Source organism: Camelina sativa, chromosome 7 (assembly GCF_000633955.1).
Source record: "Camelina sativa cultivar DH55 chromosome 7, Cs, whole genome shotgun sequence".
NCBI lineage: Eukaryota > Viridiplantae > Streptophyta > Magnoliopsida > Brassicales > Brassicaceae > Camelina > Camelina sativa.
Window position 1 is genome coordinate 21,853,763 of NC_025691.1, and position 12,788 is coordinate 21,866,550.

Sequence of the window (12,788 nt, forward strand, 5' to 3'; positions counted from 1 at the left end):
CACATTTGTACCTTTGCTGCTTCTGATGGGCAAACAAATGATAAGAGTTTACTTGTTGTTGCATGCGCAGTATGAGGTAAATTCTGCCATGATGGGTGCGTCTCTCAATACATCTATGAGTGAAGCAATCGGCAGGTAACACTACAATAGATAATAACAACTTATAACCACTACTCAGATCAAATTATTTAATACTCGTTTGGTTCAATTTATATATACATGTTCTTTAATTTATAGAGATTTTACATGTTTCGCAAATAATAAACGGCAACTCTCGTTCTCTTTAATTCTTAGTTCTTTTTTTTGCTACATAAACTATTTGTTCTTATATATTCCAACTTGGCGCAGTAAATTCCAGTACATCATTGGTGGAAGAGCCGGGACTCAGGTCGGGATTCTTGTGATATATATGTTTGCACATAATTGAAGTCATTTTTTTGTCGTTGTGGAACATTTTCTTATATGTTTTCCAAACCTTTTGGGCAGGGAGTTGGAGCTAGACCTCGATTGTTGCTCACCTTTGATGATGGCGTGGCGATAGGAACCTACGACACCAAGAGCGGGGAGATTAACTTTTTTTCTAGGGTAAATCATTACCACACACACAAGTTGATGCTTTTTTTTTTGTCTGGTTAAAATATTCCACAAACCTAACACATTTGTTTTGGTCTTTTTGAACCAACAGGCCCACCGTATTGGTAATGTGGAATCTATTGGATCGGATGACTACGAAGCTGATCTTTGCCTACTATGTTAACTTATTTCTATCTGAATTATATTATGAACTAGGTTCGCCGTTGTTTAACTTTAACCTTTGTCAACTTGGTCTTGTATCTTGACTTGTTATTCCGTATGTTTCCTTTCCTTTATTTCTTTCTTCATAGAATCCATTTAATAATCCATCACCTACTAGTTCACATCCTAAGCCGTAAACTGCAAATCGAAACACACAAAAGAAACAGCAGAATCCAATCCACCACATTTTTACAAGATGAGGCTAAAAACTAGTTCAATTTCATCTTCGTGAACTCACTCGCCTCAGGTTCTCTGCGATAGCATCTCTGATCCTCCTGGATCCTATATATGCTTCTCCTTGCAACCTCCGAGTCTCCTCCTCCTCATCATCTTTTGCATCTTTCCTCATCCCACCATTCTCACCAGCAGCACAACCATTACTCACACATTCCTCCAGTGAATCATCTCCAGAATTCACAAGAAAATTATGCAACAAGCAACCCGTAGTTATGACAAACGGCAGAAACTCAACCGTCTCTGGTTTCCATTTCTTATCAAGAATCCGCCAACGAGCTCGAACCTTAGCAAACGCAACCTCAACAGCATGCAATCCAAGACTGTGTACCACATTGTTAAATTCTTCTCTAACACTCTCCTCTTCCTCCTCGTTTGAACTCGAGTCATAAGGTGTCACAAGCCATGGCAATAAAGTAAGACAAGAATCTCCCAAAATGTAACGAGGAACCAATACACCATTATTCCCAAGTTTAGTCGGAGCTCCACTGAGAACTTCCTCTGCGATTGAGAAAAGCTTCGTCTGTCTGAAGATAGCTTCTGGTTTCATCGTACTTGGCCAACCAGCTGAGATATCAACGAATCTGCCATTAGAATCAACCAATGCTTGAACCAAAATTGAACCTTTCGCACCAAGAAGCTTCCCTTTAACCTCAAAACTCCCGAATCCGACAACACCACAACAATTCGGGAGCAGATTAGGTGAAAAATCGGGTTTTGGATCATCAAGTTGCTGACTTAACTTCTCATTGATGAGTTTACAGACAGTGAAGAAAGAGAGTGAAGCTTGGGAAGTGGAATCAAACCCGAACCTGTGAACAAGAGACTCGTAAGAAGCGCCGTGAGCGAGACGGAAGATTGTGGCAGCGAAGGAAGGAAGCGAAGAAGAAGAAGAAGAAGAAGAAGAAGGGGTTAAGATGGAGAAGAGACTGTAGAAGGTTGGTTTCGACATTCGGAAACAAAGGCACCAGCGAGGATCATCATCACCGTCTTCTGTGGCGGAGGTTAAGAAGCGGTCGAACCACGTGGCGGCGGAGGTGGAGGAGGGAGAAGGGGAAGGTGAGATTGGGAGAGATGAGATTAGGGATTCGAGTCGGAGAGACTGTGATGGCGAGAGGAAGAGATCGTTCGCTTGGAGAAAGGAATTGGTTACTGCGGCGGCTGAAGAGAGACGGCGGAGTAATGGGTCTTTTAGACCATGTTTGTTGGATTGGGTTTTGTCGGATTTTCGTTTTCCGGCGGTCATTGTTTTTTTTTTCCGGCTAGTGAGATTGGGAAAGGCGGCAGCTTTTACCCAAAGATTTAGCTCGGGAGTGACTCGTTCGGTTGCTTCAACATTACTTTAGTGGATTTTTTTTTTTTCAATCAAGAAATAATATAAAATGTGTTTTCTTATTAATTTAAACATGATTCTGTATCAGTAAATTTACCTCAAGAATTTTATATTTTGCTTTTATCTGTTTTACCAAAATCTTTTGTATGTGACTTCTCCTCTATAATGCTATCCATCCTAGGCTTGTAAATGATGATTCAGAGCATGAATGCCTAAAAAAGCTGGACAGTACTTCGTTTTGTTATGTAATTCACCACAAGGAGAGAGCTAAATCCCATATTCTTCTTAATCTTCCAGTTCCAGGTTTAGCTGATGATACTTTAGCTATCTGATCTTCCATTAGCCTCTCCACGTCTGGTCCCATATCGTGGACCATTTTAACTGACTCGGAGAGACGGTTGAGCAAATTCACCAATGCAATCACCTCGTTCCGTTGCAGTTGAAGCTGTTGAAAAAGATAAGAATTACTTCAGACTCAGCAACGTCTAAATATACAAAATCATGCGTAAAGATGTTCGAGTAACTCACAGTCTGATGGTCTCCGGTTTCTTGGTTTCCAACAGAGAAGAGAATTTTCAAAGCTGTACCAAGTCCCTGAACCTGAAGTTTCCCCCAAAGCCGACATTTTTCACAACCTACACAATCCATCAGTGCACTGCAACACATACATTACTAATTAGCTGTATTACTAATTACCACACTCTCTACGTTTGCCAATTCATTTTCAAGAATTTTTTTTGGGACAAACCTTATATTCCTGAATTGTTTCTGAATCTGCTGTTTCAATTCTGGGCCACTTTGACCTTGCCACAGCTTAGCTTCATCAAACGGAACAGGACATGCTGTTTGTAGTTTTGGACTATACAACAATTGTTTAATCAAGGACTGTGTTTTCAGATCTTCAGCATGGTTTCCTGTGTCATACTCTGCCTGCTCCAAGTATGCTGTTGCCTGAATCAAACATTTGCAAGAAGTCAGTCCATAAGACTAATAGAATGATTATTTAAAGAGACATAGAAATTCCCAAAAAGAGAGAAGTTACTCACTTTTGTAACAGCACGTAGCACAAATAGATAAGTGAAGTACATATTTCTAACACGATCTGGATGTCTCAGAATACGATCATACATCAGATCCATGTTCTGTCCCCACTGTATTTCAAAGTAAATACATATCAATCAAGAGTCAAGACCATAGTACAAGTATATCTTCATGTTAAGAGACTTGTCTATCTTTTTGCTCAGAAACACAAACCTGGTTGCTTGACTCATCAAGAAGGTAATCAGCAGCTATGTGCATCGAGATTGAAGAATGAAGACCAGATATTAATTTGTACAAAACCTTTTTCTCTGGACATGTCTCCCCATATGAATCTGCAGAAACCCATATACACTTCAACATACATCATATAACAAACCTTTGTCCCCAATACTAATATGATGGGGAAAGAAAACTCACACTTTGGACAATTCTCTGAATATATGGAGTCCCAAATCCTTCTAGCTGACGGTCCAGTATAACCAGTATACCTCTCAGGGTTTAACTGAAGATTGACATAAGTCATCTCACCTGTACATAAGTCAATTTGAAATCATCAAAATGGTAATTCACAGTATAGCATATCTTCAAAGAAGATGTCCCAAGAGCATTTTTTGAGGTTACTACATACCGCTATCTGTGTCATCGTCGTCATGCGTCCATGGATTCTTGGTTTCAACCCAACCTCTGAATGCTCTGTTATCTATAGTACGGTCAACGGCTGCTTGTGGTTTTCCCTCTTGACACTTGAGATCATGAGAAGGAAGTGGCCTTTTAAACGGTTCTGGAAACTCATTCTCTGGACATTCACAGACACTGCAATCACGAAGACGACACATTCCATCTTCTGGCCAGAATGGGCAGTCACACCACAGTTTAACCTATATCCCCACATTTAAAAACAGCCAGACAAAAAGTCACTAACTACACCACTGTACACAATTCCATAGCTTTTTATCGACATAATGTGATTCAAAAAGCAATCACTGACCTTAAAGTACCGGAAAAAAGGTGTAGTGACAAGATCTTGCAATAAAGGATTCAAGACCTCACTATTGAGATTGTCAACTGTTTCATAATCACAACAACAGTCTTCAACCATACCTTTGTATTTACCAGTTCCCTGCATTCAAAATTAAAAAAAAAATAAAGACTAAAAATCAAATCTTGATCCATTGAAAGATTAAATCTTACAACAACATTGACAATCACACACATCTTCACTTTAAAAAGACATTGGTACATTACAGAGAAAACGTTTCAAAGCTTTGATGTTTAAACAATGTGACCAAAAAGATTCAATTTTTATTACCATTGTGGCTAAACAATGTGATCAAAAGATTCAAACTTTTTTATTACCCCTGAATCCATCACAGTCACAGATATCCACAAAATTTCCTCAAATACCCAATCCAGAAACACAAACAGAAAGAACACCAAAGAATTGTACTTGAGCGAACCATAGAAAAGTCAAAATTCCTTCAAATCAAAAATGATACAAAATTGAAAGCAAAAAGATTGAGAGAATTGTAAGAAGAGAGTGAAATCCAAAAACCTGAAGTGAACAGCTACAAGAATTTCGATCGGTGAAGAAGAAACCAACATTAGAAGCGGTCCTTGAGCTCACAGCAACTGCCAAAAACACGACAACCAGAGTCGCTAAGGGCCATCGCCATGTTTTCCTCTTCCCCTCGCTCTCTTCTTCTTTGATTGCTCCTCTTCCCATTACGATAACGATAACGATAACGAATGGGAGAGAAATTATAACAAATCCTTTTACAATAAAATTAACCCAAAAAAAAAAAAAGACAAACGTTTTTTTAGCGTCTTCCGGGATTTCTCAAAACCCCATTGTTGTGTTTTGTGTGTTTGTGTCTGAAGATCGCCTTAAGCAAGCAAAGTCATGAAAATGCGTTATAGCTTGAGCTTCAATGCGAGACACATCTTTTTATTTTTTTTTTGACATTTCAGCGCGACGTGGGGTTTTAAATAACACGCGCTTTTGTCTTAGTCGGCGCGTGTTGGAACCAGTTTTGTTTTTATCTCGTGACGTGCATTAGCCAATAGGATGCTTTTGTTCTCGTAATGAGGTAATAAAAAAAATTTAAAAACCAAGTTCCCTTTTCAACGCCTCCCAGTCAACGACCATTCGTTTGACTAAAACGCATCTCTGCTCAACGCCGTCGCTTTCATTGTCATAAATCTCGTCTGTTTTGGGCCGAGTCGATTTGGGCTGATTGGGTTCAGATCCGGTGCCCTAAGATCGTCATCACCGTACGTGTATTACAAGGCATTCGTTGTTCTGAGGCTTTATGCTGTNTATTACCCCTGAATCCATCACAGTCACAGATATCCACAAAATTTCCTCAAATACCCAATCCAGAAACACAAACAGAAAGAACACCAAAGAATTGTACTTGAGCGAACCATAGAAAAGTCAAAATTCCTTCAAATCAAAAATGATACAAAATTGAAAGCAAAAAGATTGAGAGAATTGTAAGAAGAGAGTGAAATCCAAAAACCTGAAGTGAACAGCTACAAGAATTTCGATCGGTGAAGAAGAAACCAACATTAGAAGCGGTCCTTGAGCTCACAGCAACTGCCAAAAACACGACAACCAGAGTCGCTAAGGGCCATCGCCATGTTTTCCTCTTCCCCTCGCTCTCTTCTTCTTTGATTGCTCCTCTTCCCATTACGATAACGATAACGATAACGAATGGGAGAGAAATTATAACAAATCCTTTTACAATAAAATTAACCCAAAAAAAAAAAAAGACAAACGTTTTTTTAGCGTCTTCCGGGATTTCTCAAAACCCCATTGTTGTGTTTTGTGTGTTTGTGTCTGAAGATCGCCTTAAGCAAGCAAAGTCATGAAAATGCGTTATAGCTTGAGCTTCAATGCGAGACACATCTTTTTATTTTTTTTTTGACATTTCAGCGCGACGTGGGGTTTTAAATAACACGCGCTTTTGTCTTAGTCGGCGCGTGTTGGAACCAGTTTTGTTTTTATCTCGTGACGTGCATTAGCCAATAGGATGCTTTTGTTCTCGTAATGAGGTAATAAAAAAAATTTAAAAACCAAGTTCCCTTTTCAACGCCTCCCAGTCAACGACCATTCGTTTGACTAAAACGCATCTCTGCTCAACGCCGTCGCTTTCATTGTCATAAATCTCGTCTGTTTTGGGCCGAGTCGATTTGGGCTGATTGGGTTCAGATCCGGTGCCCTAAGATCGTCATCACCGTACGTGTATTACAAGGCATTCGTTGTTCTGAGGCTTTATGCTGTACAGAGTGAGAGAAAGAGAGGTGTATTTTCATCGAAATACATGATACGGTGATGAGTTTGATGTCATGAGATTGGGTTGTTAAGGATTTGTTGTGTTGTTAATTACAAATACAGTCATCGTTTACATGTATGTAGCAAAAAGGTAGCTGTTGCAGCCAAGAAAAGCTAATCTTATAATATGATATATACAAACATTGGGAGTAATTATATTCATTTTTCGAATAAACCTTATGGTTACGTGTTTCTTTATATATGGTTAGTAAAGGTGCTCTTAAGAAAACTGGATTATTATTGCAATATGGATTTTGAATTGTTAAACTCAAATAGATCGAAAATTTGTCAAAGTCACTCATTTACGGCCAGAAACATTTCGTACGTTAATTGATTCACCGAACCTTATCTCTATGCTTTTGAACCTTGTATTTTCTTCCTATTTATTTGATCATCCTTTTTATTATTATTATTATTGTTGTACGACAGTTAGTTAACATGGACTCTTGTGCATTTTACTCGTGCTGAAAAACTAAGTCTGAACCGATTACCGCAGAAGTCTAGTCATGTGACATGAGGAAAAAACCAATAATCAAACATTATAGCTGATAAATTTAGGGTTTTACTCTTTTTACTGTCATGTCCAGTTTTAACCGCTGAGAATTTCTATTTATACTGATACAAAATATGTTAGCTCTCCACAACTCAACTCACTCAAATCCTAGAAACACACAAAACAATCACGATGAAGAAAACTTCAGTAGTCTCTCTTCTCATCACTCTCATGTTCGCAGCATCAGTCGTCTGCATCCAAGGACAACGACAGGAAGAGGTGAAGGACAGAGACGGAAATCCAGTTAAACTCGGTGAACAATACTTCATCCAGCCTGTGAAGACGAAAAGTAACAACGGAGGTGGTCTTGTCCCAGCGGCCACTAATATACTTCCCTTTTGTCCACTTGGCATCACCCAAACACTCCTTCCGTACCAACCGGGACTACCGGCTAGCTTCAAATTACCATACGCTCTCATGGAGACCATCGTTAAGACATCTGTACCTGTAACTATCGAGTTCAAGTCAGACATCTGGCCGGTCTGCAACGAATTTTCCAAGTTCTGGGAAGTCGATGTTTCCTCATCGGCTCCCAAAGAGCCTAAGATTCTCATCGGTGGTAAACCACAAGAGAAAAATAGTTGGTTTAAGATCGAGAACGCCGGAGAAGGAGCAGGAGCAAACATTTATAAGTTGACCACCTTAACCGGGACCGTTGGAGCCACCCCAGGGGTTTGGTTAAGCGCACCACAACTAATTCTCACCAATAATGATGCTAAGACCTTACTCGTCAAATTCAAAAAGGTTGATGATGCTAATACGGCTACTACTTCTACTTCTCGGGTCGACAAGTTAGGTCTACGGATGTTCCCTTTTTACTAAAAATCATGTTATGTTTTTTTTTTGGTTAATAAAAATCATGTACGTTATGTTAAAGCCTGAGACTCGTCCATGGCCAAAATAATGGGTTGAGAAAAATAAATTATGAAGTTAATTAATACCCGCACCCATGTTCTTATTATCCATGAATAACCTAAATAAAATTATGCTTTATTTGAGGAAAAAAGACTATTAGAATTCAGACTATGAACGGGATTGTCAGACCAAGGAAATGAATAATATACAGCTTTCATAAAATCAATTATGACATAAATTTAAGAATGAATATTTCTCAAATAACATCTATATATCACAAGTAACATAAAAGTATGAAGTTAATTTTGTTTTGGACAAACGTATGAAGTTAATTAATGTGTGTTCTTCCGATAAAAAGAGGTCAAAGGATATAGTTATCTCTTGCAAATCCATGATATCAATCACGATAGTAATAATTAAAAACCAATGAATAACGCATATCCAATATTAGGAGAGAAAAATAGAATGATGATTTACGAAGTGACGTCTTGTTATCATAATCGTTAATTTGTTTTTTTTTTTCGTATATAAACGTTAAATTAATTTTAAAATCTCATTATGGTCTTTAGTAAGCGAACTCCAAAAATCAAATTTTTGTTGAGAGAAAAAGAGGGACTGAACTTCACAAAATGGTCTCCTTGCGTACACGGTGATAAAATCCGACAGTCTGCTAGCCATGGTCCATCGATATGAAAGGACTGGGACTTTTTTCATTGGAAAGGTTATAAAACGCTCAAGTGGCATCGTGTTTCTTTGTGAGCAATAATATCATACGTACGGAGTCATATTGTGTTAATTAGCATATGGTCCACTATTTGTACGTATAGATTATGCAGAGTGGTCTGCATGCATATTTTATCTCTTCGATCTAGCAAGCTTTTACTCTCTTCTTTTCTTCCACTTATTGTTACTTGTCGCTTTCTGGCTATAAAATACAATTTTTGAGTTTTTCTTTATTTTGATTACGACAACTAGAGTCGCTAAAGGCCATCACCCTCTTCCCCTCTTCCCCTCGCTCTCTTCTTTGATTCCTCATCTTCCCATTAGGCGTCGGCAAAATACGAGACCCGAAATATCTGTATTAGAACCAAACAGAAAAACTCCGATTCGGATCGGGTATGGATCTTCCCAAATATATTAGTTGAATCTTAATTATAAATACTTTTGGGTATCAGGTATTACCCGATCCGAACCGATACCCAATTAGTACCTATGTATATCCGAACCTATGTTGTTTATCATTTCACATATGTAATCCTTACGTGTGTTTATCAGTTGAGATTGCATTGAAAAAGAAGAATCGTATTTATCAGTTCTTCGTCTCTACTCTCCACTACCTATATAGCTATACCTGCAAAAGATTTGTTTTTCTTTATAAATTCTATAACCCTAATCCACAATTTGAATATGGATTCTTTAAATTTCTCTTCTTCTCCTGAATCTCCTCTTTCAAAGACGTTAAAGACTCATTCAAAGGTAAATCCCATTGCTTAGTGAATTTAGTTAATCAATTGACACTTAAATTGTATATAGAGTTAACAACAAGAGTTTGATGCATTTAACCACGAGTGTTTGGTACTTTATGAAATTTGATATAGTTATTCAATTTATATATAGGGTATTTTAGCTATATATGGGTATTTTGGTTCTAAATGGTTAAAAAATACTTATACCGAACCGAACCCAAAACATATCAGATATATTTCGGTATTTTAAAAAAATATCCGAACCGACCCGAACCCGAAAAAATCCAAACCGAACCCGAACCGAAATTTCCATAATACATATATGATTCTATAAACTATAAACCCAAATTACCCGAACCGAACCCGAATTGATACCCGAATGCCCACCACTACTTCCCATTATGATAACGAACGAATGGGAGAGAAATTATGACAAATCCTTTACAATAAATTAACCAAAAAAAAAAAGACAACGTTTTTTAAGCGTCTTCCGGGATTTCTCAAAACCCCATTGTTGTGTTTTGTGTCTGAAGATCGCCTTAAGCAAGCAAAGTCATGAAAATGCCTATTGGGTTGAAGCTTTAAACATGGCTGCTCATCTTTTTAACATTCTCCCTTCAAGTGCTATAAACAATCAAATTCCTTTCACTTGTCTTTTTAACAAACCTACTCATTATGATCATCTTCGTGTCTTTGGTTGTCTATGTTACCCCAATCTTCTTCCCACCACCACCAACAAGCTCTCACCCCGCTCCACTAAATGTGTATTTCTTGGATATCCGTCTAATCATCGTAGGTACCGTTGTCTTGAAATTTCTTCCCGCCGCATAATTATTTCATGTCATGTCATTTTTGATGAGTCTATTTTCCCGTTTTCTATCTCCTCATCTAGTTCATCTCTTCGTAGTCTGATAACTCTCTAATTTACATGTTTTAAGCATCCTTTTTTGTCCATATTCTGCATAATATTTACCCTAACTTAGCATTTTTAGGTTATTTACTGTAGGAATCCACTTTTCGGCCATTTAGGGTGTTGCATTCTTGCATTTGCACTTTTTGGATGAAAACAGGTGCTTTAGAACCTAAAATGGGAAGAAACAAGGTCAAATCCGAGCATGTACCCGAAGGAGCTATGGAGCAGGAAGAACAGTCCGAACCTCAACCCGATCGAAGAGGATCCAAGGGCAGGAAGAAAAACCCGAGGACCTATCCGTTGAGTTACCCGACCATATCTTCGAGCATCGTCTCGAGCAGACCCTCGGGCAGGACTGGGCTGCTAGGGTTAAAGTGTTTCCAGATATAAACCCCCTCTCTTCTTCCTCTCGCCCTAGCACGCCGCAGACACTCAAACCAGAGAGCGAGAGCTTCTGAGAGAGATCTTGAGCGACTCAAACACTTTTTCCACTTTGTTAGGATTCATTTTGTTATTTTCTTTTGCATTTTTGATTCTATACTCTTCCTCTTTACTCTATTTTCAATACAATGCAATTTTCGTTTATCTATGCTTTTGTTTTTTCTGCAATGAGATCTGAGTAGTGAAACAAAGTTTCTAGGGATGGGATAGACAATTTTGTGTTCTTGATCGGTTAGGATGCCTTAGCTTGGTTGTTTATGTTTTATAAATTCCCTTCTAGATTGGTGTTCTTAATGCTATCAACAGACCGAGAGGTTGAGATTAGATCTAGGGTGTTTTACCATCGAGAGGTGTAGATAGAATGCTTGAATCAATCAATGCTAGAGACTTACTCACTTAGCCTAAGAGATTAGATGTGTAAGGAGTTTATTGACAACAATGAATCGGTTTGTATTGCCTGCTTGGTCATGTTTCTCCAACGGTAGTTGGGTAGGGGAGTGATCAAGGTTGATTGTTTCTATCACAAGAGTGTTTTAACAAGATTTTAGAGATTCATTGTCTAGGGAATATTTGCTTGAGGCATGTAGGACATTCATTCTGGTCAGGAACGCTTAGGAGTCGATTACCCCATCCTTAGGAGCTTTCGCATTTTGATTGTTTACATTTTCATTCATAACTCGATCACTTACCCGAACAGGTACACGATCACCTGCTTCGAGTACACCTTTGAGCTGTTCATACTCATCTTGTTTACTCAATCACCCCACCCGATCCTATACTCGAATGCTTGCATCGAGTGCTTAGGTCGTGTGGTTCTTGTTTATTTGCTTTCTTTTGTTTATTTTAGGATTGTTAGATCAAACCATTGATTGCTTGGCTTGACTTGCATAGTTCGGATCATATCTCATATGCTAGCATAACAACCATTTGGATTGATAACCCTTTGTACTACAACTGCATAGTGAATTGATACCCTGGGTGAAAATCCTCTTATCAATTTGGCGCCGTTGCCATTTGGTTGAATTTTATTTGCTACGTTTATGATTTTAGCACTTGCTAGATCAAGTTCTATTATATACTTTGGTTAGATACTGACTTGTTTACTTTCGTATTTGTTTGTTTTGCATTACAGGTACAACCCGAGTACCCACCCGACCCGTCACTCGATCACCTGGATCGAGTAGACCCTCGTGTACTCACTTGGTCAACTGATTGTGCATGCAAACACGATCCAAAGGTAGCCAACACTTGAGTCCTTTCATCGACAACATCGATAGACCTAGGCTACTACGTCAACAACAAGTCCAACAACCACAACCAACTATAATTGAGGAGGAAATGAATAATCAGAATGGTCCACCAGCTCCTCAAGAGAGGACCAACATAGGATCAGGAGATGCTCCATCTACTCACACTCAAAGACATGGAATTGTGCCACTTGCTGTCCAAAACAACAACTTTGAGATAAAGAGTAGTCTCATCCAGATGATTCAGAGTAACAAGTTTCATGGACTGCCAATGGAGGACCTATTGGATCATCTAGATGAGTTTGATAGGCTCTGTAGCCTAACAAAGATAAATGGAGTAAGTGAAGATGGATTCAAACTCCGGCTTTTCCCATTCTCTTTGGGAGACAAAGCACACATCTGGGAGAAATCACTTCCCAAGGAATTCATCACCACCTGGGAAGCATGCAAGAAGGCGTTTCTAGCCAAATTCTTCTCCAACTCCATAACCGCAAGGCTGAGAAATGAGATCTCCAGCTTTGTTCAGAAGAACAATGAGACGTTCAGTGAAGCTTGGGANCCGAGAGGTTGAGATTA

The 12,788-nt window shown here is 38.7% G+C and overlaps 3 protein-coding genes across 4 annotated transcripts; 1 reads left to right on the forward strand and 2 right to left on the reverse strand.

Annotated features, from left to right (window-relative positions):
* Positions 914-2,371, reverse strand: LOC104701898. The gene has a single exon (XM_010417657.1). It carries the CDS (start codon positions 2,273-2,275, stop codon positions 1,016-1,018), a length of 1,260 nt encoding a protein of 419 aa, XP_010415959.1. The 5' UTR covers positions 2,276-2,371; the 3' UTR covers positions 914-1,015.
* Positions 2,406-6,329, reverse strand: LOC104701899 (endoplasmic reticulum oxidoreductin-1). Of its 2 annotated transcripts, none has more exons than XM_019227760.1 (9): positions 5,923-6,329; positions 4,392-4,523; positions 4,032-4,281; positions 3,821-3,931; positions 3,617-3,735; positions 3,409-3,513; positions 3,111-3,313; positions 2,891-3,017; positions 2,406-2,807 (listed from the first exon to the last, which is right to left on the reverse strand). In XM_019227760.1, the coding sequence occupies exons 1-9, from the start codon at positions 6,091-6,093 to the stop codon at positions 2,613-2,615; spliced, it is 1,413 nt and encodes a 470-aa protein (XP_019083305.1). In that variant the 5' UTR covers positions 6,094-6,329; the 3' UTR covers positions 2,406-2,612. The 2 variants fall into 2 exon arrangements, with proteins under 2 accessions (XP_019083305.1, XP_010415960.1); XM_010417658.2 differs by lacking the exon at positions 5,923-6,329 and adding an exon at positions 4,956-5,362.
* Positions 7,363-8,236, forward strand: LOC104701900 (cysteine protease inhibitor WSCP-like). Its single transcript, XM_010417659.2, has one exon. The coding sequence runs from the start codon at positions 7,423-7,425 to the stop codon at positions 8,110-8,112; it is 690 nt and encodes a 229-aa protein (XP_010415961.1). The 5' UTR covers positions 7,363-7,422; the 3' UTR covers positions 8,113-8,236.